This window comes from Sciurus vulgaris (genome assembly GCF_902686455.1).
Source record: "Sciurus vulgaris genome assembly, chromosome: 18".
NCBI lineage: Eukaryota > Metazoa > Chordata > Mammalia > Rodentia > Sciuridae > Sciurus > Sciurus vulgaris.
Window position 1 is genome coordinate 2,543,406 of NC_136479.1, and position 27,128 is coordinate 2,570,533.

A 27,128-nucleotide genomic window follows, 5' to 3' on the forward strand; every position below is an offset into this window, starting at 1 on the left:
CCCAGAGGTTGAGGCCAACATGAGCTGGAGGACAGGGTGGAGGGAGAGAGCCCAGGGCAGCACAGAGCATAAATGGAGCCCAGCAGGGGCCAGCTATAAGTGCATGTTACAGCAGAGAGGTCTGGGACAGATCAGGCAGCCAGCAGAATGGGCTCCAGATGGGAGAGTAATTTGCAGAGTGTTGTGAAGATAATGTTGCCTGGTCTGAGAGGCCCTGGTGGGTATGCTCTGGGAGTCAGGGCATGGGTAGGTGAGGCAGTCATTTTCCTTTCTTTTCTACCGCGGCCCCAAATTCTGGATTTTCCTTGGTTCATTCCATCACCCTTCTTGGGGTTCCCACCCCAACAGGCAAGCCATGGGAACAGTGTCTCTAGCTGGCCACCAGGGGGCACTTGTTCTGCAGGACCAACCACATTTTCTTACGTTTTTCCAGCCCAACCCTGGGGGCTACGCCTTCCTTTTTTGAGTAGCCCCAAACTACCATGGGGAACTGCCCCAAATTCAGCCCCAAGCACAGGGGACTTAATTTGGTCCTGCTCAATTCGTCCTGCAGTATCCCAGGGGGCTTAAGCTCTTCTGAACAGGCTACTCTCCCACCCTCCACTCCTCAGGGGCATCCCAAGCAGGACAAAGACAAGAGGACCTTACTTCCAACAGCACATGGTCAGCACACTTCAGTGCTAGCTATTACGATTCTCTTGTTACTGGTTATAGCACCAGTGATCATGGCCATTAGCAAAGGACAGCAGCATCCTTGCCCTCTTTACACCTGAGGACACTAAAGCATTTGCCCAAGTAGGTAACCCAGTTTCCATAATACCAGCCTAGCTTTCTTTGAGTTGGGATAGTTTGTTGAGCCTCCTTATAGGAGACAGAGTGTTTTCTAAATCTCCTTCTTAGGTGGGGTGAGCGGGGTGGGGGATGGGATGGGAAAGAACACAGGAAACCTGTGCTTTAAGCCTGGCATTGGCAACCTGACTCAGGTCTCCTTCCTGACCATCTCTGCAGCCTTCCCACCTCTCCCTCCTACAACCTGGGCTTTGTTCCCTTAGGCTTTTCCTGTTGCAGCCACGCCTTACCCCCCATTGGTGCCTCCCTACTGAGACCCCACGACACAGTCCCTGTGGATCACGGTGCTGCAGTCCATCATGTTTGAGTGTATTTCTTCCCCTGGCTTACAAACAGGCACTGTGTCTAATTCAGTTAGCGTTCATCCAACACTTAAAGTGCTGACGACTGTTAGTAGGTGTAACCAAGTGGAAATGATACTGGTTACCTTGATGTCCTAAGAATCAGCCAGATGCAGTGGTGCACGCCTGTAATCCCAGCAACTCTGGAGTCTGAGACACAAAGATCACAAGGTCAAGGCCAGTCTCAGCAATTTAAGGAGAACCTTTCTCAAAATAAATAAAAAGAAGTGCGGATGTAGCTCAGTGGTTAAGTGCCCCTGGGTTCAATCCCCAGTATATTAAAAAAAAAAATCTGAGAATTGAGGAATACATGCAACAATCCCGGGACAGAAAAGGTCTTTGATAAATGTTCAAGAAAATGGGGTACTGTTTTGTTTTTAATAGCATGTGCAAACCAACTAGAGACTCAGTCACTTTCACCAGTCACCCTACAGTAGCAGCTGGCAGGTGCTGAACAATTATCTGCCTGGATGCAGCCCTGAAACTCACTTCATCCCGCTGCATCCGTATGCTAAATCATTTCTTTATCTGACCAGGGTGACTTGCTCACAGTCATACCAGGTGCAGCCAAGATTTGGTCTAAGGTGAGAATGTGGTTCTTAGGCCCCACAAATATCTGGAAAAGAGAAGATAGGTTTGCCTCTGGCCCCGTGTGATTTTCCCTGCATTGGCCAGGATATCACAGCATCAACTAGAAATAAGAGGATTCCAAAGTCCTCAGGCCTAGCCACACAGGGTGGCCGGAATCTCCAGGTGAGGCCCCACCAAAAGCTTTTGAGGAGGTGGAATTCAGGCAAGTTGGCCTTGCAAAGTCTGTCCCTCCCCCCAGGTCTCCAAGACAAAAGCTCTATTAATATGCACATCTGCAGGGGGTTGGCTAGGTGGGGGTAGAGGGACAGAAGTAGAGCCACGCGGATGGGACCAGCCCTGGTGGAGGTGCTGCTCTGAGAGCCCACAAACCCCCTGAGCGTGCGGAGTCTGGGAGGGACAAAAGGTGGGACCCTCTCCTGGGACCGTCCCTCTCTCCCTGCACACAGGGGCAGTTGCCTGATTTGCTCGTCTTTGTGGGTCAGGCTCCCTCTGGGTGCTGGGCTGAGTGAATGAGGCTGGTCAATCCACCGGGGCACATGCGGAGGCTGCCTCCTTCAGGTCACAGGACGTCCTGGGACCCTCCCGCAAGCCCCTCTTTGCCACAAGTCCACCAAGCTGGTTAGCAGTGGCCCCCCTGCACAGATCACCGCCATCCTCCCAAGATTTCCAGTCCCGCCCCCATCAAGACATGGAGCACCCCCATTGTCTCTGCTGTGAACCTCACCCCAGGACTCCCGACTCACCACTCAGGGTCTTTACTACAGAGGGAGAGATGCTTGGGGTTTTCTCAGGGCTCCAGGGCCAAAGACACCCTCCACCAGCCAGGGGAAGGACTCCGGCAAAATGGGACAGGAAGTGAGTTCCCTCCCCAATCCTACTCAGGTGATGAAGGGGCATCCTCGAGTTAACCCTTAACCTCCCAGTTTAGGATCAAGGTGGAGAGGGCGGAGCCAGAGAAACAAATAGCGATGGACCCAGATTCCAAGCCTGCCCTACCCGAGTCTAACACGCTCCAAACCAGAACTACCTCTCCAGCCCCACCTAAATCATGACAGGTCGATACTCTATGGGGGTCTGCCAGCCTGCACCTTTCTTTTGGGACAAGAGCAGCAGCTTAAAGTGCCTGCTGTGTACCGTCTCCCTTGCTAGTCTTTTCATTCGATAAATCTTTGCCAAGCGTGTGCTGTGTGCCAGACGCCGAGGACTCAGAACTAAACGTGAGGAAGGAGTCCCTGCCCTGGAGATTGCAGTCCAGGGCACAGGGCAGCAGTGATGGTGCTAATCTGCAACAGGAAATGTATTGGAAAAGTGAGAGCTTTCGGTCCACTTCAACCCCTAAAGTCCTCCCAAGAAACTCTCACGTGACTTTTGTCCCAACTCTACCGATGGCGCAGCGGGAGCTCCCCAGGAGGGAAGTGACCTCCCCAACCGCGTTGGAGCCAGCTCCAAAGTCAAGCCCTTCCAGTTGCACGGAGATGTTTTCTTGGTTGTGTCGTTGGCCGCATCCCGGAGGGTGCTTCTAAAGGGAATCGGCGGTGCCTCTCAGTGCGCCCAGGGCCCCTGGGCAGGCCACATCGTACACGCTTGCGACCAGGGCTCCTGTCGGTAGGACCAGACCCCACGGTCCGTCGGGACCAGGACCTGCCTCCCTCGACCTCTTCTACTGGGTCTAAGTTTTCCTGCACGCATCAGCACCGAGCTTATCTTTAACTCTCACTGGACCACGCGCTCATCGTTGGGAACTGAGCTATCTCCTTGCGGCTCTGCGTCCCCCGCGCACAACAGAGCCTGCGTAGTGGCACACGCCTGTAATCCTGGAGACGCGGGGGCTGTGGCAGGAGGATAGGAAGTTGGAGGCCGCCTCAGAAATTTAGCGAGGCCCACGGCTAAGAACTGGTGATGTTGGTCTGAGGCAAAGCGTCCCTACTTTCAATACCCAGTACTCCCTTCCAAAAAAAGGAAAGGAAGAAAGAAGAAAGGCTGAGCAGCCGTGTGACGCGGCCCAGCCCCAGCGCCGCCACAAATTGCCGGGGTTTCCAGTGCGCCCCCTGCGGAGCGCTCTGGCGCCAGGCTCCTCCTGTCGCGCCTCGGCTCCGACTCCGCCCTGAGGTCCGCCGCGGGCTGGACCAGGAAGCCCCGCCCCGTTGGGGCGTGTCTGTCGACTGGGGCGGGGCCTAGAGCTGGAGGGGTTTTCCGCGGGCCGGCAGCGCTGTAGGGCAGGGACCTGTCACTCCGTCCGAGAAGCGGAGACGCCGCGCGTCCGCGAGAGGGGCGGGTGGAGGGCGACCCCTCTCACTCCCGCTGCTCCCCGCCCCGCTCCAGGCTGAACTCGCACCGGCGCACCCCCGGCTTGACCTGCCCCTGTCCGGGCGCTGTGGGGTGTCCCCTTGGCCTTGGCCTTGACCTTTGGGACGTGGCCGGGTACCTGTACCCTTGGGGGCCAAGTGAAATGGCCCAGCCGCGGGCGCTGTACCAGGACATGATGCCTGACAACTGAGGCAGTCGGGGACCCCCGCCCTCATGAAAAACAGGACCCCTTAAGATTAAGGGAGTAAAATCTTTCAGGGGAAATGGGACAGCTAAGCTAGTTCCCAGGCTTATGAGGTTTTATAGGCATACCAGAAAATTAGGAATTCAAAAGTAGGATTGGGGTTGTGGATCAGTGGTAGTGTCTTGACTGGCATGTGTGAGGCACTGGGTTCGATTCTCAGCGCCATGCATAAATAAAGAATAAAGGTCCATCGACGACTAATAAAAATACTTTTTTTTAAGAGTCCAGGACCTTTCCCACTAGCTGCCATAAAAGCTGTACACCTCCGTCCTTTTTTTGAGGCAGCCTGTTATTTCTGTCTCCAACCTTTTGCTTCCCTTTGCTCAAAGGTGAGAATGTAGAGTGTTGTTCCTCTGCCAATGTGTTTTTGTCTGATTCTTTTGATAGCATGAGAACTTCATCATGTCAGTGACACAAATACTGGAAGACAGTCTTTGGGTAAGGGGCTGGCGCAGCATCTGGAACTGACAGTCTAGGAGAACTGACTGGGAGTGCAACAAGAGGGACCCAGGTTAGTTGTAAACATGGACTTCTGAGATCTCTAAATCTGAAATATCAAACTTTCCTGGGAATATGTCAGAAAAGCTAAGACCAGTTTGACTCAACCACCAAAAATAGCCTCAGGCAGAAAGACAAAAACCCTGCAGGTTTTTGACCTTCCTCATTCCTAACCCTCCAAGCCCCATGGGCTTAGCTAACTCCCTGTTTCTGGCTCTGTGCGCAGGTGCCACTCACTCATTCTTTTGGGAAATATTTGCCTCCTATTATGTGTCCTTTTGAATGACCAAGGATGCTATGCTGAACAGGCATGTGCTACCCTTCCGAGGTGCACACATCTGGACAAGACTACCACCCAGGTATTCCTGTGGACATTTATTAACTCAAATTACTTTGCAGAAAAAAAAAAAAATCTTAAAGCATTAAGGTCTCTTCAAATGTTTTCTGGTCTTTGAAAATGCACTCTCCTATCTCAAAGTGCTATCCACTAACAGGTGTGAATTCTTGTTAAGTCACTGGCTTGTCTCATCCCCACTCAGTAAGGGATATCTTCAAAGGAGAGAGTTCCCCCACCACCACCACCCCACAATGCTGGGGATTGTAGGGACTCATGCATGAGCTCTTCCACTGAGCCACATCCCCGTCCTTTCTTCTCCTTCTTTTATTTTTATGATACTGGGGATAGAACCCAGAGGTACTCTCCCTTTGAGCTGCATCTAAAGCCCTTTTTACTCTTTATTTTGAGGCAGGGTTTCTCTAAGTTACCTAGGCTGGCCTGGAACCTGCAATCTCTTGCCTCAGCCTCCTCAGTAGTGGGTATTACAGCTGTATGCCACTGCACCTAGCTGAAGGAGAAACTTTTAATGTAAATCTACATATTTGAGGTCTATTTCAATGATAATCCTAAAATTATCTTGAAAATACAAATTGTTCTAGTTATTACTGTAGATATTTGGGGAAGGGGGACAAACATTTGTAATCCCAGGTACTCAGGAGGCTGAGACAGGAGGATCGCCAGTTTGAGGCCAGCCTGGGCTTTTAGGTCGGAATTTGGACAACTGTAGGAAGGAGAGCAGAGCAACTGAGATAAAGGGCAGCACACCAAAAGGTGATCAACCAAACAGACAAGAAAACTCCACTGACCCTTAACTCCACCTGTTGATCCTTAATTCCACTGACCCTTAACTCCACCTACTGACCCTTAACTCCACTGACCCTTAACTCCACCTGTCGCTCAGCAGGACCCCCCGCCCATTCCGGCCTATAAAGACCCTGAGCAGCCAGGGACACGCATGATTTTCTCTGGCTCCCTGCCCTGACCCATACCCTGGGGGGCTGGGAATTTCGCCCGAGAGCCAAATTCCAGTAAAGTTTGCATTGGCTGCTGGCCGTGCCCCTGAGCTTACATGGGCAATTTAGCAAGACCCTAGGCAGCTTAGTGAGAACCTGTCTCAAAATAAAAATAAAAAAGGATTGGGGATGTAGCTTAGTGGTATAATGACCCTGGGTTCAATTCGAATCAAAAGAGAGAGCGAGGGGGAAATTCTGAGAAACCTGTAATTTAGGAACTTTCAAGCACTATCTACTGATCAGATAATGAAGACCACATCAGCCTGAGGATCCTAAGACTGACCAGACCAAAAACTGCCTTAAGATCTCTGAAGGATATGGAAAAACAACCCCCAGGGAGAAAAGGAGAACAATGGGTCTCAGGGAGAGAAGGAAAACAATGGGCTCTGGACTTTCACCATTTCCCAGCAACAATGGGCTCCAGACTTTCACAGCTGTTTCCCCTGACTGCCCAGCAGACACACCATGCTATGATTCAAGTATAACTGAACCCTCTAAAACTCAGACCCCTATTGTAACCAGTTCCATTTTCTTCCTGAAAATGTGCCCCTCTGTTGCTTAATAAAGTATCGCTGATCCGTGAAGTTCTGGCCCCATTTCATTTACTTTTGCTTTCAGTCATACCTACCAGATATCACATCTACATACCTTTCCATACCCACCGTTCACCAAGTTTCCTTTGAAAAAAGAGCCGAGAACCCCCCAAATGCTCTCTCAGAGTCTGGAGATGGCCCACATTTTCCCTTGAATATGCAATCCTTGCTTTACCCTTAAGGACCCCCTTCTCAATAATAGCCCTCATTCTCCATTGATTATGTGTCTTCTTTCCTAAATAAACCTCTGTCTATGCCTCTGAATGGTCTGTGCTGAATTTTTTCTTCATCATGTAACCATGGACCCCAATGACCCTGAGTCAAGTTGCCCCTTCTCTCCCGGAACTGGGACCCTTCTTTGGGGACACCTCTTCTCCTGGGACAAAGGGAGAACTCCTCCAGCTCCAGGAAGAATCACTGTTAAACCATTATGACCTTATGTATAACTAATTAGAACAAATTAAAAAAACAAAAACAAAAAAAAGCCCCGTGACTCCTCAGGTGTCTGTCTTAAACTGCGATAGTCATAATACAGGAGAGAAGAAAGAAGGACACCATGGCAGGTTTGGGCTGAACTCCAACTACAGGCTCTCCTGGCTAAGCTGTGTGTGACCTTAGACTGGTCGCTTTTTGTTTGGAAGCTACAGTTGCCTTCTGTGGTGGGGACTGTGGAAGATGTTTGTGAGAGCACCAAGCCCATAACCATAATAAAGGTGTTCGCATCTGCACCTGAAGCAAGGGGAAGCCAAACAGTGAGGTGCCAAGGGATGAGAAGAAGGGAGGGGGTACCTTTAGAACAGCATCCCCCAAGAAATATAATGTGACCCACAGCCGTAACTTAAAATTTTCTGGTAGTCACCATGAAAGCCATAAAAGGAAACAGGTGAAATTAATTTTAATAAAGTTTATTTAACTCATTAGATCCAAAAATGTAATCATTTCAAATGTGATCAATACAAAAAATTATTACTTACACATTTCACATTCTTTTTTCATACGAAGTCTTTGAAATCCAGGTTGCATTTCACACTTGGCACATCCTAGTTTGAACTGGGCACGCTCTACTGGCGTGCTCAGTAGCCAAGAATCCTTAAGAATCCTTGTTTTTTTTTTTTTTTTTTTTTTTTGACATCACAGCTTTAACACTTTCTGCAGGAAAGTCCCCATCCTGGTGCTGGACAGAGAGGAAGAATAACAAGAGGGAGCAAGGAAGAATTGAGGTCCCTTAGGAAGGTCTGGGGTCTCTCCTGGAAAGCTCTCCACTGCTTACCAATTAGGAGCCTAAAGTTGCTGCAGGGATGAAGGGGAGACAGGATGTGAGGAAAGAAGGAAGGGAGGGAAACTGGAAACTGGATTTGCAGCAAGCTTATTAAGGAGGCTCTCTCGGTCCTTGGGTCACTCCCAGTTAGCTACCTGCCTGCCAAAGAAAACTTTGAAGTCTGGGAGGGCCAGCAATTAGAACCAGGTTCTGACTGCAAATGGGCTGGGGCGGGGGCTGGGGCGGGGTCGGGGCAGGGGGAGAAAAAAAGGAAAAAAGAAAAGAAAGAGGCCAAGAGAGGGACCTTTAAACTTGAGTCCAAGCCTACCATTTGATCGATTGTTCCATGGGTGTTCCTAGAGTGGTTTGCTCTGAACCACATTGTCCTACCTCAAAACTCCCTAAGGAGTAAGGCCCTTCTCATCAGGCCAACACCTGGGTTAAATACCTTAGTTTTCTTATTGCAGAGGGGTAGCTTATGATTCTTATCTAACAGGCAGCATAAAATATCAGCATGCACTTCTTGCCAAAGGACTTTGAATTTACTGATTTCCCATTCCTTCCAAAAGTCATGTTGCAAGGAATTATATTCATGGCAGATCACATAGAGATGTAGTACATCCATTTCCTGTAGATATTTGATTTGTATGATTCCAGTGAGACCTGCAGCAAGCTTCACGCTTGGGCCACTGCTCTTTTGCAAATGTTGAATCTAAAAGGCCAGGGTGCTGAGAGCCTCGTGAGGTGATGTTTAGGTGAAATTCATAGAGCCAACTGCTTAAAGGATGTTTATTTGGGTAAATCTGCCAATGCTTAGGTATATGCTTAATAAAAAGGGAAGTTTTAGTGGTGGCCACACGTCATCACCGTTTGTTCAAACCCATAGAATGTGCAATGCTAAGGGGAAACCCCAATGTAAAGTATAGACTTTTCTAATGTACTTGCAAATTTATCTGTAAAACATGAACAACACAGAAGTGAGTGTTTAGCAATTTTTGTTGCAGCATTGTTGGATTTATCCTGTATGCCGATACCCAAGAGTCAGCACCTTGACTCTGTGAGGTAAAGAGCTGTCATTCTGGAATCCTGGAGCCCTCCTCCTTCTGGGCCTCCTTCTTGATGCAAAAGACCATCAAGGCTGCAGTGTCCTGATATCCCAAGATTGGGCAAAGGACACCAGGAAGCACCAGGCTGGGTCCTTGAAGTTACCCCCCCTCCCCAGCTCCGGGCAAGCTCCCTTGGGCTCTGGATCCCAGGGAGATGTCAGAATAATGACATCTGGGTCTCATGCTTTCCTGGGTGGCTCTCATGGGACCCCTTTTCAGGCTGTAAAGCCAGGTTAGAGCTTCACATGTGCCTCCTCAGTCCATGGCCCCAAACCCTCATTTTAGTGTCTGCACTGGCTTCAGAACCTCACCACAAGGACCAAACTGGGCTTGGTACCATTGCTTCCCATAACCCACCTGGAGGAGCAGAGGTCACTAGGGCCCAGTAGAGGGTCCTTCACCAGAGGACAAGAGGAGAACTAAGGAGCAGATGGGTGAGGATCCCACCCAGCCCCTGCGCAGGGAGCAGAGGGCTTTCTTGGGGCAGCAAAAGCCCCTTCTTGTAGGCCTGCTGCTTAGGCCCTAGAGGGTAGGCAGGCAGTCACTCAGAAGGTGACGGGGTGCTGTGGGGACAACCTCCAGATGTGTAGTGCTTAAGATGCAGGGCCATGACTTCTTGGAATCCTTTTGGCTGTAACAGTTTCTCAGACATTTCTTACTTCTGATGACCTGAACTTTTTTGCGGGGATGGTACTGAGGATTGAACCCAGGGATGCCTTAGCACTGAGCTGTGTCCCATCACCCCCCCCTTTTTTGAGAAAGGGTCTCGCTAAGTTTCTGAGGATGATCTTGATCTTGCGATCCTCCTGCCTCAGCCTTCTAAGTTACAGGTGTGCACCATTGTGCCCAGCTGACTTGGATGATTTTGAGGAGAACTGTTCAGGAATATTCTAGGGTGCCCCTCAGCTGGACTTTAATGTTTTCTCATGATTAAAAAGGGGTTGTGAGGCTGGGAAGGAGGACCACAGGTGATCACCATTTTCATCGCATCCCATCAAGGACACGTACTGTCAACTTGTGTTATCAACGTTGGTGGTGACCTCAGTCACCTGGCAGAGGTCTTGTTTGCCAGATTTCTCTATCTGTACTTCATACTTGTTCTTTGGAAAGAAGCTACTACACGCAGCTCACACCTAAGGAGCAAGGAGCAAGGAGCTTTGTTCCACTTCTTGAGGAAACTATCTACATCCCTTCAGTTTTCTTCCTTTCTTTCTTTTGCAGTGCTAGGAATCAAACCCAGATCGCTGGGTATCATGCACACTACCAAGCCCTCCACCACTGAGATCGTCCCAGCTCATATCTTTTTTTTTTTTTTTTTTTTTTTGAGACAGGGTCTCACTATATTGCCCAGGCTAGCCTCTGACTCCTGGCCTCAAGCAATCAGAGCTGCTCCTGACTCAGCCTCCCGAGTACAGCAGCTTCCTGTGTCTCCTTAAAATCATATCTTGCCATTTTGTTTGTTTTTTAGCATTTCCTTACTTTCTGGTGCTACAGATACTTCAGGCTTGTCTTGTGCATTTCGTGCCTACCCTAGAATTGGCCATTTTTCTAAGGAACCCTGGTCTTATCATTAGCTGATTTTCTTCTTATATTATAAAGCATCCTCAAAAATACAATTTTTAAAAAAGATGAGATAGCTGGGTTTGGTGGCAGACACCTGTTATCCCAGCGGTTGGGGGGAAGGCAGGAGGATCTTAAATTCAAAGTCAGCCTCAACAACTTAGCAAGGCCCTAAGCAATTTAGGGAGACCCTGTCTCCAAATAAGACATTTTAAAAAGGACTGGGAATGTGGCTTAGTGGTTTAGCGCCCCTGGGTTCAATCCCTGGTACTAAAAAAAGAAAAAAGAAAAAAAAAAGAAAGATAAAATAAAAACAAAATGGAGTTGGACATGGTGGTGCATGCCTGTAATTCTAGCGACTCAAAAGCCTGAGGCAGGAGGATTCCAAGGCCAGCCTCAGTAACTTAGGCCTTCAACAACCTAGTGAGACCCTGTCTCAAAATAAAAACAAAAAGGGCTGGAGATGCAGCTCAGTGGTAAAGCACCTCTGGGTTCAATCTCCAAACCCCCCCCCCCAACACACCAATTGGAGTAAAGGAACAGAAAAGTGATTTGTGTGAAAGAAAGACACCATGACAAGTAGAGGAGGGCCTCTTAAGGCGGGGGTGGGGAGAGGGCATACAGAGACCTCAGAAAAGAAAGGCTGAGGACTCCAGCTGAAAAGGACATCAGGGTAGGTGGGTGCTTGTGCACCCCCTCCCATTTGCTCCCAGGAGGTACCTTCTAGTGTTGAGCCCATCTGAATGTCTCCTACATTCCTCCATCCCTCCTACTTCAGTGTCTTGGCTGATGTGTGAGGGAGTACAACCTGAAACTCTACCCAACACAGGGGCTGCTTTAGGTATCAGATAGCAGGAGCATGTCCTGGTTACCTACAAATGCATCAACCTCCAATGGAAAGTAATTTAACTTATCCTAATTTCTACTCCAAAGCCCCTAAACCTGAGTGACTTTGACTTTTTTTCCCCCTCCAGGGCTAGGGATCAAACCGAGGACCTTGTGTACACTAAACAAGTGCAGGGAGGCCAGTCGGCAGTCTAAGGTAGTACACTTCCTATGCGTTGTGTTGGGACTGGAACCCAGGGTCTCCTGCATGTTTGGCAAGCATGTTAACAGTGGTCCACTTTTGATATAGCTCTCCTTGCTCTGAGGCCTATTTTTTAAAAAAGATTTTTTGTTGTAGATGGACACAATACTTTTGTATTATTTACTTTTTTATGTGGTGCTGAGGAACAAACCCAGGGCCTCACATGTGCTAGGCAAGCGCTCTACCACTGAGCCACAACCCCAGCCCTCTGAGGCCTATTATTTTTTTTTAATATTTATTCTGCATCATCACATCACGTGACCTCCTCCAGCCAGCCAATAGGTGAGCGCGGATGAGAATTTCCAATGTGGTGGTGGTAGTTGCGGGTGACCCACAGTCCTGCAGGGCCCGGAGTAATGGGACGCGACAACTTTGTGGAGCCTTGGGATGTGAGGAGGAGGGACGGCTGCAGCAGCAGTAGTGACCCAGGCAGAAGGTGGCTAAGGAAAGGTGCCAGAAAAAATCCTTTCAAGATAGTCTTGAAGACATAAAGAATGAAAGAGAAACAGAATAAAAACTTGACAGAGGTTGGCAAACGCAAATCCTTCATAACTGCACTGTGCCAAACACCACTTCTACATTGCTGAAAAATTACCAACAAAACAACAAAATGTTAGTTTTAGCTTTGGAAATGAAAAATCCAAAGTGAGAGAAGCCCAAGATATCATCCTACAGCTGAGAAGAGAATGTTACTACCTTGCATGTCAGTCATATGCACTGAAAGAAAAACTTGCTTCACAGCAAACAGAAGCTGCTCAGAACCAGGAAATACATCCCTCTGGAATGGACTCCAATAGAGAAGACAACGCCAGTGATTTATTTGTGAAGTATTTACTGCAACTTCCTCTTGAAGAAACTGACCTTCCAGGACATGAAGAATCATTACAAATAGAAGAGCAGATATCTACTATTCCTCAAGAAACACTGAGATGTGATTTTGATTCAGATGAAGCCAAATCTACTAATGATGTGTTACCTAGAACCGTGTCTCTCAGTCGCCATTTAAAGAAAGATTTTAATGATCTAAGTCAGTTCAGTACTTTGAATGACTTTGAAACCAGTCATTTGGCAGGGCAGTCTTCTGAATTGGAAAGAATCAGATATGTAGACCCAGGAATAAACATGCACATACCTGAAAATATAGAACAAAATGTTTGTCAGTGGAACAAGGACCAAATTAATTTATCACCAAAGCTTATTCACCCAGGAAAGTTTACTAAAACAAAAGAAGTTCCTTTGGAATCTAAATCTGAACAAACTAAAAGTAAGTGTAAATAAGCAAAAAGGAAGAAAGAGAGAAAAGCAAAGCTAACAGGAGAAAACCAAAATCTACATCAAAGCATAAAGGGAACAAAAATGAAACTAAAACAAATATTTCCAAGAGTAAATTGGATGGACCTGTCAGTTCCAGGGATGCTTTCAATTTTAATTTGGAAGAGGGTGTTCATCTCACTCCTTTCCGACAGAAAATAAGTCCTGATTCTAATAGAGAAGAAAACAACCATAAGTCAGAAGAGAGCATCTGTGAAGCAAGTGGTTCTGGAGATGATTCTGATGACCTCTATCTGCCCCCTGGCAAGTACACTCAAAATCTTGCCACCAGATCAGATGGGAGACCAGTCACCAGGCCTCGATCTAAAAGAACACTACAGCATACAGATGAAAAAGAGAGCGAGGATTCTAAGCCAACACAAACTCCAAGTGTGCCACCTGAGCCTTACCTGTCACCTTGCTCTGGCCTGAAGGATATCACCAATGCCCCCTTGTCTCCTGTAGTGAAAATGAAGAAACTTTGTCTTTCTCCAAAAAAGAACACAGAAAGTACAGCAGTGTCTCTGCCCAAGTGTAGGTGCACAACCAGCATTAACTATAAGGAGCCAACACTTGCCTCGAAACTAAGAAGAGGGGACCCTTTTACAGATTTGTATTTTTTGAATTCTCCTATTTTCAAGAAGAAGGACGTGAGAAAGTATGAAGCAAATGCAGTAAATCTCACACTTTTCTATTGTTCCAATAGAGAATCTGTTAACACTGTACACAAATGTATGCAATTATTCCCATAGAATATTCTCTTCATAGGACTCTAGATTATGATGATTTCAAAACTGCACTTCAGAATTGTTTAGATTTCTTAAGTTACTTAAACCCCTTAATTTTATTCAAAATGAATCTTGCACCAACATTTTGAAATTAATGATTATTCAAATTATTTTAATACTTTGGCGTCTTTATTCTTCCCATAAGTGGGGAATACTAAACAATTTAAGGCAAGCAAGACCTTTTGAAAATCCTTATAAAAATTTTGGAGTTAAATAAATCCTTGACATTCACAGTAAAGTAAACCCCAGGTTGTTTGTGGGTCCCTTATAACAAAGTTGTATTTAGTTCTTCACATAAAATGCATATGGGTCATGATTAGAGAATGTGGTTTTTCAGTCTCAGGGATTAGGTGTCTGGTTGTGAACCCTAAGTGTGTGCTATTCAAAGTGATGCCTCAGCAAACTCAAATTATGTCACAGACTTTCAGGAGTGCCCCCCCACCCTTGTGATTTAATCAAGAATCTCAAATGTGTGGATACCAAAGGCTTTTCTCTACTTTTGATCAACCAGTGAGAGTTCAGAAAGTTTGACATCTACACTTGTGTATAAACTTTGAAATCACTGAAAGTAGTCCATTTTTAAAGAACAATAAAATTTGCATAAGAAAAAATTTATTCAGTTGTTGATGGACATTTATTTATTGATTGATATGTGGTGCTGAGACTCAAACCCAGTGCCTCACACATGGGAGGCAAGTACTCTGCCACTGAGTCCCAACCCCAGCCCTGAGGCCTATTTTTAAAAGGACGTGTTTTCTTTTCCTCTTCTCCCTCTCCCCCTCCCTAGCCTGGGGGCGGAAACAAGATTACCTTGAGTTAATAGTCTCCACTGGAAGATGTCTGCCAGAGGACCTAGGAAGTGACCATCTCCCAGATTAACAAGTGAAGCCTAACACACCGTCAGGGCGCCCTGGGACGCCCCCGCCCCCCAAAAATCAGATCACACCTGGAATGTGGCCTTTGAATAGCTTCTTTAAAAGCCCTGTTTTCCCTGATGCGCAGAATCACAGCCTCAGGGACCGAGGTTGCTGTGTTCCTCCCTTGCCAGCAAAGCAATAAACTTTTCTTTTTCCTTTTTCTCAAAACCAGGTCCTCATTATTAAATTGGCATGAACTGGCACTGGGGACAAAGACCAAGCTTTCGGTTACAAGCGCTCCACCACCGAGCTATATCCTCAGCACTCTTACTTCCATTTTTAAGACAAAACGGCACCCAAAACAGGTGAGCGGAGGTGGATGCCGGCTGGGGAGGCGGGCCTGAGCGCCGGCTCGGAATCGCGTTCAGGATCTAGACCTGTCGCGAAGGCGCGGCTCTCTTTAACAAGACCCCGAGTCCCAGGCACCGCGGCGGCCACGGGAATTTCCGGCAGGCAGTCTCAGTTTCCCTGCGGGTGGAAGTCCAGTCGAGGACGGGCGTGCCCTCTCCCCAGCGTGCTCACCGCCCGTCGTCGGACAGGTGAGTGGCCGAGAAAAAGCAGCGCAAACCGGAAGTTGCTGTGGGGCAGCGGGACAGGAAACGCGGGGACACCAGCCAGGCCAGGCGCGCACAGGGTGACCCTTCCCCCTCCGCAGGACTGCTCTCGGGGGCGCGGGACGGGAGCGCGCAGGTGAGAGTACTGGGCGGTGGCGCGGTGGGGCGGGCCGGGAGGAGAGGGCGGGGCCACGTCTACAGCCAATCACTGGCGTCTTCCGTGGTACGTGGGCGGAGCGGAGTGGCGTCGTTGTCTGGGAGACAGGCTCCCCGCGTCAACGTGGGCGGGTGGGGGCGCGCAAGGTCCAGAGCTGCGCGCGGGGCGCCGGGGCCTCTGCGTCTCCCGCCGCTCGGAACGTGCGCTCCTGCGGCGGCGTCAGCTGCAGACGAGCGGGTGGCGGGGTCGCCTTCATGCCTCCGGAGCTCTCCCTGGCCTGGGCGTCCTTAGTTATATTTCCTCTTTTAACAATTTTAAGCCCTCCGAGCACTGATGATCTTTTCTGCTTTTTTTTCTGATTACCTTTCCTTCTTTTTCAACGTTTAGGGTTTCCTCTGCTGTTTATTAGTCTTACTTCTCCTCCCTCGCCTTCCTTTATTCCCCCCTTGTCGTCTCTTTCCTTCACTAGGCCGCATGTCTGCATCGCCCCGTCTCTGGTTTAGCTGCTGTAGTCAGCGTGTTATTTTGTTCTTGCTTCAGAAGGTGTTCTTTCTAGTTTGCATTGTTCTTTAAGGCTTAAGTGGACGGCCAGGCTAACCTCTGCCGGTAGATGGTGATTTATTTACCAGGGGTGGTGGCCTCTCTTTGCTCACAGGCACTGGAGTAGACGTTCGTTGAGCGTTTCCAAGGCCTGAAGCTCCTCTAAGCGCCTTAGTGTTTGACAGGCTCTGAGGTAAGTACAGTCCTAAACGCGCCGAATGCAGGCAGGCTGGACGTGCATGGAGTTGTTTGTTTTTTTTTCCCTTTTGTGATACTGGGGCACCCCAAAATTGAGCTATATCCCCAGCCCTTTTTATTTTTTCTTTTAAGACAGTGTGTCTGGCTAAATTGCCCAGGCTGGCATTGAACTTGTGATCCTTCTGCCTCAGCCTCCTGAGTAGCTGGGATGGTGGGTGTGCAAATTTAAAAGTTTTGTCATCAATTTAAAACTCAGGAGAGGGCTGGGGATATAACTCAGTTGGTAGCGTGTTTGCCTCACAAGCACAAGGCCCTGGGTTCAATCCCCAGTACCAAAAAAAAAAAAAAAAAAAAAAAAACCTCAGGAGATTTCACATAGAAATCAAATTCTTGCGAGGTGTGGTGGCACAAGCCTATAATCCCAGTTACTTGGGAGGCTGGGACAGGAGGATGGTTAAGTTCCAGGCTAACCTGGGCAACTTACTGAGATCCTATCTCAAAATAAAAATTTTAAAAAGGGCTGGGAATGTATCTAACTGGTAGAATGCTTGTCTAACATACCCAAGACCCCGGGTTCAATCCCCAGTACAAAAAAAAAAAAAAAAAAGAAGAAGAAGAAATTGAATTATTTTTTGACTTTGCTTGAAAAATATTTGAACTTTGGCATTATTGGCCCCCGACTACTCCCTCTAAACAAAATATGGTTGGTTTTAGCTATCCCTGAAGTCCCTTGTACTCCCTTATGTCCATTGGTCATTTATTGTACTCACTGGTTGTTGAAAGCATTACATTTTTTGGGGGGGAGGGGTTACCAGGGACTGAACTCAGGGACATTCAACCACTGAGCCACATCCCCAGTCCTATTTTGTATTTTATTTAGAGACAGGGTCTCACTGAGTTGCTTAGCAACTCACCTTTGTTGAGGTGGGCTTTGAACTTGGGATCCTCCTGCCTCAGCCTCCCAGAGTGCTGGGATTACAGGCATGTGCCACCATGCCAGGCGAAGGCATTATATTTTTGATGTCTGCTTTACTTATGGCCTCACTTTCCCCCAGGTGTCTTTCTGAACTCTTTCAGAGGCTACAGTTCCCACACAGCAACTGTGGTAACTCCCTGAGACCTGCTCAGATCCTGAAGCAAGTTGTGGAAGGAATTTCTCTCCTTTCCAAGAAAGGGTTAATATCTAGCATATAGTAGGTGGTCAATGAATTTTCTGTGAACAACCAAATGAATACTCAAACTTCATTTAGTCTGTCTAGGTGATCTCATGGCAGGATCCAATCCTCTAGACACCCTGTACCCCTGCAGTATTCCTGAACTGGTCCCTTTTGCTGGTAAAGAAATTTTGCCTTGAAATCAGAACACAGCTGCTGATTTTGGACTTCGTGCTCTCCTGGGATTGCGTGGGGTGACATGACCCTCTCAAGAGTGAATACCTGTATCCTGGATACTCACTTCTGCTCCTCTTTGGCACACTGAATACAGTCATGTCATTTATTCAGGACCCTCTTTGACTTTGTTTCAGTTCATAGCTGTCTGGATTGAAAACAGTATTGACTTTGATTAGAACTTTGTATGTCCCTCTTCACCTTGAAGTTTAGAATGCCTGGAAACTAACTAGAGGCAAATCCCAGGGATAAATTTTCTTAAAGTTGACAGTAGAATCAAGCCAATCCAAGGACTCCTGAAACATATTTGACTCCAAGAGCAAACATATGCTAGTCAAGTGTGGACTGTGGCCACTTGGGAGGCAGGTTGTGAGTGAAGGGAATATGGGTCCAGTATTGCCAAATGTTCTGATTTAAAAAAAAAAAAAAAAAAAAAAAAAAATATATATATATATATATATGAGAACTCTGCTGATTTTAAATGTTAGAAATTAAGTTTAAAAAAATTAAATCTGGGCTGGGGTGGTGGCTCAGTGGTAGAGCGCTTGCCTAGCATTTGTGAGGCACTGGGTTCGATTCTCAGCACTGCATATAAATAAATGAATAAAATAAAGGTCCATCAACATCTAAAAAAAATTAAATCCTGGGCCTGGGGTTGTGGCTCAGTGGTAGAGCGCTTGCCTAGCATGTGTGAGGCACTGGGTTCAATTCTCAGCACCACATAAAAATAAATAAATAAACATTAAAAAAGGATGCTTTTTAAAAACATTAAATCCTGCTAGCCACACAACACACCTGTGAACTGATATGGCGCTGATCTTCCTGAGTGAAGCAGCGGATCTCAGAGGTGAGTTAAAGGAGGCAGGCACTGGATGATCTGTTGGAGGAAACATCCTGTAGGCAGACTCCTGGACTGGGACCCCACCTCTTTCCTGACACCCTTATGCTCTGCCTAGAAGACATGGTTTCTCACCCTAGAAAGTAAAGCACAATCACTGTCCTCCCCATTTGGGACTTTAGTACAAGGGTCTGAGGGCAAAGGGAACCTGAGGGGTGGCATCTGGAGCTGTCAGGGGTGTTTGAGGATCTGGAGCCCCTGGACTGCTGAGTCAGGCCTCTTTACCACTGTTTCTGAGCTGGAGTAAGTTTGGAAAAATCACACATCTTGCCAGGTGAGGCTACAGATGGTCCCAGCCTATTTCCTTAGTTCACTTGTAGGGAGAGCATTCTGCCAGTCTTGGAGGGACCCAGAGGACCCCCTGATCTAGGGAGGCATAATTGAATCCAGGGACCCCAAAGAAGTGCTGTGTGACTGTCCTCTTCCCTCCACCCATCAAAGTGTCACTTCTTCAGGGATGACGGCAATGCTCCCTTTGAAACATTAGGTATCAAAATCTTCCCCAAAACGCATCGCTCTATTTTTCGGTGCGCCTGCTTCGCGGGCATCACAAATACGTGCTGGGTAAAAGAATCATCTTTAGCAGGCATTGCGGATCTTGGGAGTTCCCTTCCTGCCAAGAGCAGGTGCAGCCCAGGACCAGAGACCCAGTCGCGGAACCCTCGAAGCTGGGAACCCTGTAGGGCTGCCGCTGTGTGGGGAACGGGATCTGGAAGGGACTTCCTGTTGTCCCTAATCCCGGTCTCTCCCCGGCCCGCCCAGCGCTGACTGCAGAACCTCCCTTCCCTGGGGAGGGGCAGCGAAGGGAGGGGCCCCACTGCCCCAGGTACCCCCTCTGCCAGCCTCCACCTCGGTGAGAAGGGCGTGCTGGGGAGGGCGCCTGGATACCGAGACCGGCCCAGGTGGCCAGATTGCAGAGGGGGCAGGGTCAAAGGTGGAAGGCTTCGGGCTGGCAGGAGAGAAGGGGGCCTGGATCCGGGTTTGGGAAGGAGAAGGACACCATGAGCAGGATGGACTTCCCAAGACTGGCGGTTGCATTTGCAGGGGAACTGTTGAGTGGGCAGGTTGATTTCTGGCTTCTAGGCTGGGCTTTAAGGCAGACGGGGCACAGGGTGCATGTTTTGGGGTCAGCCAGCGGGGCCTGAATTCTTCTGACTGACGGGTGGAGCCTCACCAGCAACTGTTTTGTAGGAATTCTGCAGAATTTTCTGCTCCTGATGACAGGAAGTACCATCAATTTGGTCCCCACTTTCCTTGGCTGGTTGCTCTGAAATGTGGGGCTCTTACTTCAGCAACAAAGGACGGCGTACACAATACCTTTTTTTTTTTTTTCCTTTCTTTTTTTAAAGGAGGAAACTAAAAACATCATAGAAAAGTGGGACTTCTGGATAGGGTCTAGCAGACTTTATTTCCAGGTAGGACCAGGGAACTCTGGTCGAGCATGGAGATTTTTCAAGGCACTCTGGAGATGGCTGATTTCTTTCTCCTCTTCCAGGCTCATGGCCAGAAGCAGGAGGGGGCTTGGCCAGCAAGTGGGAGAAACAACTTGCTGTTCTTCCTAGCTCTCAAATAGAAAATGTCTACAGACAGTGGAAGCATCCAGGCTGCTGAGAACAAGGAGAGAGCCCAGGAGGTAAGATGGGTTCTGGGTGCAGAGGCATGCCATGCAAGGAGCTGGGGCAAGAGGATTTTCCAAGCAGGGTGTCTGGGAAAAGGAAGAGTTAGATTCACTGGCAGTACAGCACTGATGGATGGGGGCAGTGGGTTGGAGGTATTGGAAAGAAGGTGGTATGATGGGAAATACCTCCATTTGGCATTTACTGTGTAACTGTTTTGCTTTTTCCAGTGAATAAGGGTAGTCAACAGGCACATGGAATAGCAGGGGTGTTTGGTAGGGTCCTCCAGTGAGGTTTTCTCTGAATAGTGCCTGCTTATTACACTCCGCACTTCCTTCTCCCTGAGTGAGTTCTCATCTCTCTGGATCTGAGCTCCCAGTCCTGCCTGTGCCACCTGCTGCCTGTGTGTGCGTGTGTGTCATTACCACCTTTGGGGGACTGGGGTCTCTGGCCTTAGAGTCAGAGGACTCTGAGTCAGCAGCAGGCAAGGTGTGTGACTCAGGCCAGTCACACAGTGTGTGACTCTGACCTATGGGAACCAGTTCTGTCATCTGTAAAATGCAGATTGTGTGCTTGCCATTGCCTCCTATCTCGGGGGAGCTAATGGGCATGAGATTCTTCTGTAAGCAGTTGTCAGCTCATAACTGTTCATAATTTTGATACATGAAACAATAACACTCACAGCCAGAGCCCAAGTCAGAGAAGTGTGTGTCCTCTGACCTAGTGTCGTAGTGGCTATAAATAAAAATGCACAACTGGTACTAGTGCTACTGTTTTTATGCTGTAGAATTTCAAAGAATTGTTATCATTGTTTCCTAACAGCTTTTTATATATGCCTTGAACCTGACAAACCTTGCTGATCGACATTCTGTGTTGATGTTGGATTCTGTCAAGTGTACATATTATAATAATAATAATTACCAACACTGCTCTGTGTTTATTCAGAGACTTCTGGAGTGGGCAGCTTTCTCTCACATGTGTATGCCCCTCATGACTATTGTAGGCAGGCAGCAGAGCAGCTGAGTCTCAGATGCCACCAGTCAGTCAGGGCATTGTTAGATCTGCCCTGAGCACTCTGACAGCTGGTCTTTCCCTTCAAGACCAGAACACAGAAACTGGGGGAGAGTGGGGCAGGGATGGGTGAGCTCCCAGTAGAAGGCCAGCCTTGCTGTGGGTGACCATGAGGACCCACTAGGGTTTGCTCAGTGAGAGGGTATGCCTTGCCAGAGCTTTTGAGAGGCCTCATTGTGAGCCTTTGTCTAATCCCTAGGCCGTTTTGTGTTAGTTTTGTATGACTGCTGTAACAAGTTCCCACTGACTGGGTCACATAAGAAAACCAGGATTTATTCTCTCCTGGTCCTGGAAGCTAAGCTGTCAGCTGGTCCAGGCCTCCTCCAGAGGATTTTGGGGTAGGGAGAGGGTCTTCCCACCCTTTTCCAGCCTCCTGTGGCTCCTGATACTCCTTAGTTCAAACATCGCTCCATCTCTACTTCCTTCATAGATTTCTGTGTCTATTTGCCTTTTTTTTGGGGGGGGGGGGGATTGAACCCAGGAGTACCATATCACTGAGCTAGCTATACCCTAGCCCCCTGACCCCCTGCTTTTAATACCTTACCCCTTTTTAATTCTAATTTTGAGACAAGGTCCTTTAAAATTGCCCAGTCTGACCTTGAACTTGCCAACTTTCTGCCTCAGCCTCCTGAGCTGCAGGGATTATAGGAATGCACCATTATGCCTGGCTCATCTTGAGACTTGTAAAGTCCCATTTTAGGGAATTAAAGCCTCATTGAATCCCCAGTACTGCTACAGCAATACCACCAAAAAACATTTTTCCAGGATAGATGTGAGTTTTGGAGAGTCACCATTTAACTCAATCTACTTGATTTTATCACATATTGAAAAACAGTGTGTACTGTGGCAGTGACTTGACAAGTCTTCTATCTCTTGCCACTCTGTCCTTGCTGGGGTGAACTGGGGAGAGAAAGTGAGGTCAGCCCTTCCAGCTCTTCCTTGCATGTGTGTGTGTGGTCTGCCAGCTGGATGCTGATGTCATTCCCAGGTTCTAGGTCATGTGCATTCCTGTCAAGAAATGCTCTCTGGGCTGGAGAAGAAGGTGCCACACATTAAGACAGAACCAGAAGAGCTGCACCCTGAGAGGACATCACAGGAGGACAGGGCTGCAGGTGCACGGGGCTGGGTGCCCCTAAGTCCTGGCCCGAAGGAAAAAGTTCTCTTCTTGCCTGGGGGAGGTAGGAGAGGGACATTGGCAAGGTGCCTGGGCAAGCAGCAGTGGGGAAGGTGGAGGCTCAATCTGGATAGGGCTGGGTCCTTAACCTGCAAGGGGACCCAGAGGTCTACCTGTGCATCTGCCGGTTTGTCCTCTTGGGTTGGGGTGTGATGGGTATTGGGGTGACTGGGTGAGCAGCAGGGCCTAGCAGTTTGAACTAGCACCCGCTCTCCTTCCATAGCCCTCCCTTCCTCCCGGATCCCCATGCCTTCCCGTGAGGGGAGGACCAGAGACCGGCAGATGGCTGCAGCGCTCCTCACTGCCTGGTCCCAGGTGAGTGTCTATGCTGGTCTCTTTGCCCACTCTCCCACCCCTTCCCAGACCACCACATGGTGCTCAGCCCTTCCCAGACCACCACATGGTGCTCAGCCCTTCCCAATCTGCTGGCTTCACCTTTGCACTTGGATCTGGAACCTCTTGCTCAGGAGTCTCACTGAAGTGCAGCTGGAGTCTGAGTACCATTTTCCAGGTTTGGGGCCCTCAGTCACTCTGGTCATGGCTGGAGGAAAAGCAGAAGGAAGTGGAGAGACAGGTCTCTGATATGTGACTCTTCCTTTGGGGTCTGAGCTGAGGAGGTGCTGAGCTGTGGCTGTGGTCCTAATAGTACCGCTTTGTTTTTGAAATACCTTCCCCCAAAAAAAGGCCTCTCACACCTGACGGTCAGATCAGGAGGCGGCAGTGGCGGGGCTGCAGTCTCACCATATGTCTTGGTGTCCGTGGCATACCCTGGACAGCATGCTTCATGTTGTTTCAGATGCCAGTGACCTTTGAGGATGTGGCCTTATACCTCTCCCGGGAGGAGTGGGGACGCCTGGACCACACCCAGCAGAACTTCTACAGTGACGTGCTGCAGAAGAGAAATGGGCTGGCCTTGGGTGAGGGCTCACCTGGAGCGGGGTCATCTGGTTTCCTGAGGCCTGGGGTGTCTGGCTCTTACTCTCTGCTCACCCCTCACCTCTTGTTCTGCTCCCTTCCCCCTTATCTTCGTTTAGACAGTAGTGTTCTGTAGAGCCTTCCACAGGGATCGAAATATTTTGCATCTGCATTCGAGTGGTGTCCCTAAACTCAGTGGCTATTGAGTGTTGGAAATGTGGCCAGAACAATTGAGTTTTTAATTTTTTTAACTTTGCTCAGCTCAGATGGGAGTTTGAATAGCCATGGCCTGTGGCTGCTCTCCTGGACAGTACTGATCTGGGACTGCTTTTTTTTTCCATTCTTTCATGGTTTCATTTTATCCCAGTAGTTCTGTCTTCCTTCTCCAAGCCCCTGCTTTGTAGGTATCTGCAGAGAGCTTGATTCTGGGTCTGTGGGCTGCTCTGTGGGTGGAAAGTGGTATCAGCTAACCTCTCAGGCCCTGTAGATAACAGGGAGCCCAGGTAGCATGTGCTCCTTGGTTTCTCTGATGGCAGGTATTTAAGTCCCAGGTTTTTACTCCTCAGTTTCAGATTAGTTTTCTTGACAGAATTTGATGTGGTCTTCATTGTCTTTCATTTATTCAATCAACACATAGCTGTTGCACACCTGCTAGTCCAGGTGCATCTGGACCTTTGGCATGTCCACCTTTGACTTAGTGGTAGCCCTGAGACCCCTGCAGGATGACACCAGTCACCCTCCCTCCTGTAATTATCTCAGGCCTGCACAGCACCCATTGTTAACATTCCTCAGGGTCAGACCAACAAGTCTAGGCAAGTCCTGGGAGATCAGAGGGAACTTAGCGCCCATTTGCAGCCCTAGAGCAGGCCTCAGAGAGGCCCTAAACCACACCATTGGTCCAGCAAATGCCTTTTCTCCCACAGGTCAGGACAGCCAAGGTCCTTCTGCTCTCTTACTGGCTTGACCAAAATTCCCAGGCCTCTCACCCCAGGGAATTGGCAGATGGGCCCTTTGGTCTCATGACTTCTTGGTTGTCAGTGTACTCAGCCTCTTGTCCCAGGCCCTCCCTCTTGGCCTCTCTGCACCCTCCAGTGCTCCCTGGCACATGCAAGTTCAGGAGTGAGATAGCCCTTCCGGTGTCCCTCCAGGCTACTGGGCCCACTGCTTGGAATCTGTGACAAGGGAAGGGAGTTGCTGTCCTTACCTGGCCTCAGAACCTGGACTTCTCCCCTTCAGATTCTGAGGTTTTGTTCAGGGAAACAGGACTCAGAGTTGGCTTAGCACTGGGAGGAGTATAGTTGGGTGCTACCCTGAAAGGGGATGGGAAGGGATTTTTAAGGTGCTGGGGATTTAACCCAGGGCCTCTCACATGTTAGGCAGGTGGTTTACCACTGAGCTACACCCGATCCCATTTCCCCCCCTTTTTTTTTCCAGTACTGGGAATTGAACCCCAGGGTGCTCTGCTACTGAGTTTATTCCCAGGTCCCTTTTTAATTCTTTTGTGTTTTGAGACATGGACTTGCTAACTTGTTGGGGCTAGCCTTCCTGCTCTAGCCTCCTGGTTGCTGGAATGGTAGGTGTGAGCCACCAGCCCTTGCCTGGACTGAATTTTTGAGTACACTTTGTTTTGCACCATGTTTTCCGGAGCCTCACTCTCCACTCTTGCCTGATCAGTTTTTTTGTTTTGCTTTGTTTTGGTACTGGGGATTGAACAAAGGGTTGCTTAGCCACTGAGCCACATCCCCAGCCCTTTTTAAAAATTTTATTTAGAAACAAGGTTCATCAAGTTGCTTAGAGCCTCACTAAGTTGCTGAGGCTGGCTTTGAACTTGCAATCCTCCTCCCTCAGCCTCCAAAGCCTCTGGGATTATAGGCATTTGCCACTTCACTCAGCTGTCCCATCAGTTTTTGGAGGGTTGATGTCTATGGTTGGCAGCCCCACAAGTTCTTTGCTGAGCATGCCCTCTTTCTGGACAGGGTTTCCCTTCAGCAGGCCTCTCTGGACCCCCCAAGTGCAGGGAAAGGGTGAGGCCACCAGCTCCAGCCGGCAGACAGTAGCTGAGAAGGAAGAGAAGAGAGGCCCTTGTTCAGGTGAGGGACCTTGGCATGTGCCTTGGTCTGGGCAAGAGACATTTGCCCCACCATTCCCAGGTGTTCTTTGTTGATGTGGACTGTCTGTCTGCTTCCTGTGGGTGCAGGGCCACTAGATGGCTCCTCCCTAGAGGGTGGCTCTTGGCTCCAGATTTCCCCTGCGTCCTTTTCCATTTTGCTGTCTCCCAGAATCCAGCCCCCTGTGGGTCTCCCACCCTCTGGGGCCCTGCCAGAAGCCTGTCTCTCTCTCTGGAAACCCTCTCTTTCTCTAGGAGCCTTGGAGGTGGAGAAGGAGGTGCGAGTCCTGTCCGTCCCGGGAGCCTTTGGGGACATGAAGCCCTTGAGAACCAGGCCTGGGTGGACTCCAGGGGGTGTCTCGCAGTGCGGGCTGCAGGGAGTCAGCGATCAAAGCACTCTGTCAGCCAGAGATACCGGACAGCTGGCTCCCCTGGATGCGAGAGAGCCGAAGCAAGCCCCTCCTGACACCCCTCCCACGAAGCCACTGCAGGGCCACGACCCAGAAAAGCCCAACAAGGACGAGAAGGGCGCCCCAGAGAGCAGTGAGGAGGGCCTGGCCCCTGACGGCGACATAGGCAAGAAGACCTACAAGTGCGAGCAGTGTGGCAAGGGCTTCAGCTGGCACTCGCACCTGGTGACGCACCGGCGCACTCACACGGGTGAGAAGCCCTACGCCTGCACGGACTGCGGCAAGCGCTTTGGTCGCAGCTCGCACCTCATCCAGCACCAGATCATCCACACCGGTGAGAAGCCCTACACCTGCCCCTCGTGCTGGAAGAGCTTCAGCCACCACTCGACGCTGATCCAGCACCAGCGCATCCACACTGGTGAGAAGCCCTACGTGTGCGACCGCTGCGCCAAGCGCTTCACCCGCCGCTCGGACCTGGTCACACACCAGGGCACCCACACCGGTGCCAAGCCGCACAAGTGCCCCATCTGCGGCAAGTGCTTCACACAGAGCTCAGCCCTGGTCACCCACCAGCGTACCCACACCGGCGTCAAGCCCTACCCGTGCCCAGAGTGTGGCAAGTGCTTCAGTCAGCGCTCCAACCTCATCGCGCACAACCGCACGCATACAGGCGAGAAGCCCTACCACTGCCTAGACTGTGGCAAGAGCTTCAGCCACAGCTCGCACCTCACTGCCCACCAGCGCACCCACCGCGGCGTTCGGCCCTACTCTTGTCCACTCTGCGGCAAGAGCTTCAGCCGGCGCTCCAACCTCCACCGGCACGAGAAGATCCATACGACTGGGCCCAAGGCCCTGGCCATGCTGATGCTGGGAGCTGCAGCTGCTGGGGCTCTGGCTGCACCCCCGCCTGCTCCCACCTAGGGTGGGAGGTGCGCACCCAGGACAGCTGGGACAGCCTCATTAAAGTTAGGGCCCTGGGTAGAAGCAACAGCCTTTGCTCCTGGCCTAGGCAGCGGTGGTGGGAGCCAAGGGGTGAGAGAAGGGAGCCTGGGACGTGCAGGTGGAGGGTGGGGCATGGCAATGTGGGAGGAGCTTGGGTGAGAAGGCACAGGCACTCTGGCACAAATTAAAGACCTTGGAATTCAAGCTCTGGACCGCTGCTCTGTCTCATGGGTACTGGTGCTGATCCTGGGGAGTGGGGGCTGCTGGGCCAATCATGTGTCCTCATTCAGGTATACCTGCTCTTACTTTTTTTTTACACCTTTGTCCTCCTCAGCCTTGACTAGGTTTGGGGTCCAGA

At 49.5% G+C, this 27,128-nt stretch overlaps 1 protein-coding gene, 1 long non-coding RNA gene and 1 pseudogene across 9 annotated transcripts; all 3 read left to right on the plus strand.

Moving 5' to 3' along the window:
• The first annotated feature begins 3,168 nt into the window (after positions 1–3,168).
• LOC306649270 lies at positions 3,169–5,388 on the plus strand. Its single transcript, XR_013760615.1, has 3 exons — positions 3,169–3,386; positions 4,720–4,843; positions 5,057–5,388. It is a non-coding gene; the product is annotated as an uncharacterized lncRNA (long non-coding RNA).
• A 6,752-nt stretch (positions 5,389–12,140) lies between these two features.
• LOC306649522 (shugoshin 1-like) lies at positions 12,141–14,766 on the plus strand (annotated as a pseudogene). The gene is made up of 3 exons: positions 12,141–12,173; positions 12,230–12,680; positions 13,487–14,766. The product of its transcript is annotated as a shugoshin 1-like (transcript).
• A 3,634-nt stretch (positions 14,767–18,400) lies between these two features.
• ZNF205 (zinc finger protein 205) lies at positions 18,401–27,041 on the plus strand. 7 transcript variants are annotated; one of them, XM_079121682.1, is made up of 8 exons: positions 18,401–19,437; positions 19,885–19,950; positions 20,031–20,168; positions 22,211–22,400; positions 22,620–22,711; positions 23,193–23,313; positions 25,288–25,401; positions 25,674–27,041. In XM_079121682.1, the coding sequence occupies exons 3-8, from the start codon at positions 20,112–20,114 to the stop codon at positions 26,747–26,749; spliced, it is 1,650 nt and encodes a 549-aa protein (XP_078977808.1). In that variant the 5' UTR covers positions 18,401–19,437; positions 19,885–19,950; positions 20,031–20,111; the 3' UTR covers positions 26,750–27,041. The 7 variants fall into 7 exon arrangements, with proteins under 7 accessions (XP_078977808.1, XP_078977809.1, XP_078977810.1 ...); XM_079121683.1 differs by having other exon boundaries at positions 18,401–19,388; XM_079121684.1 differs by having other exon boundaries at positions 18,401–19,361.
• Positions 27,042–27,128: the final 87 nt, after the last annotated feature.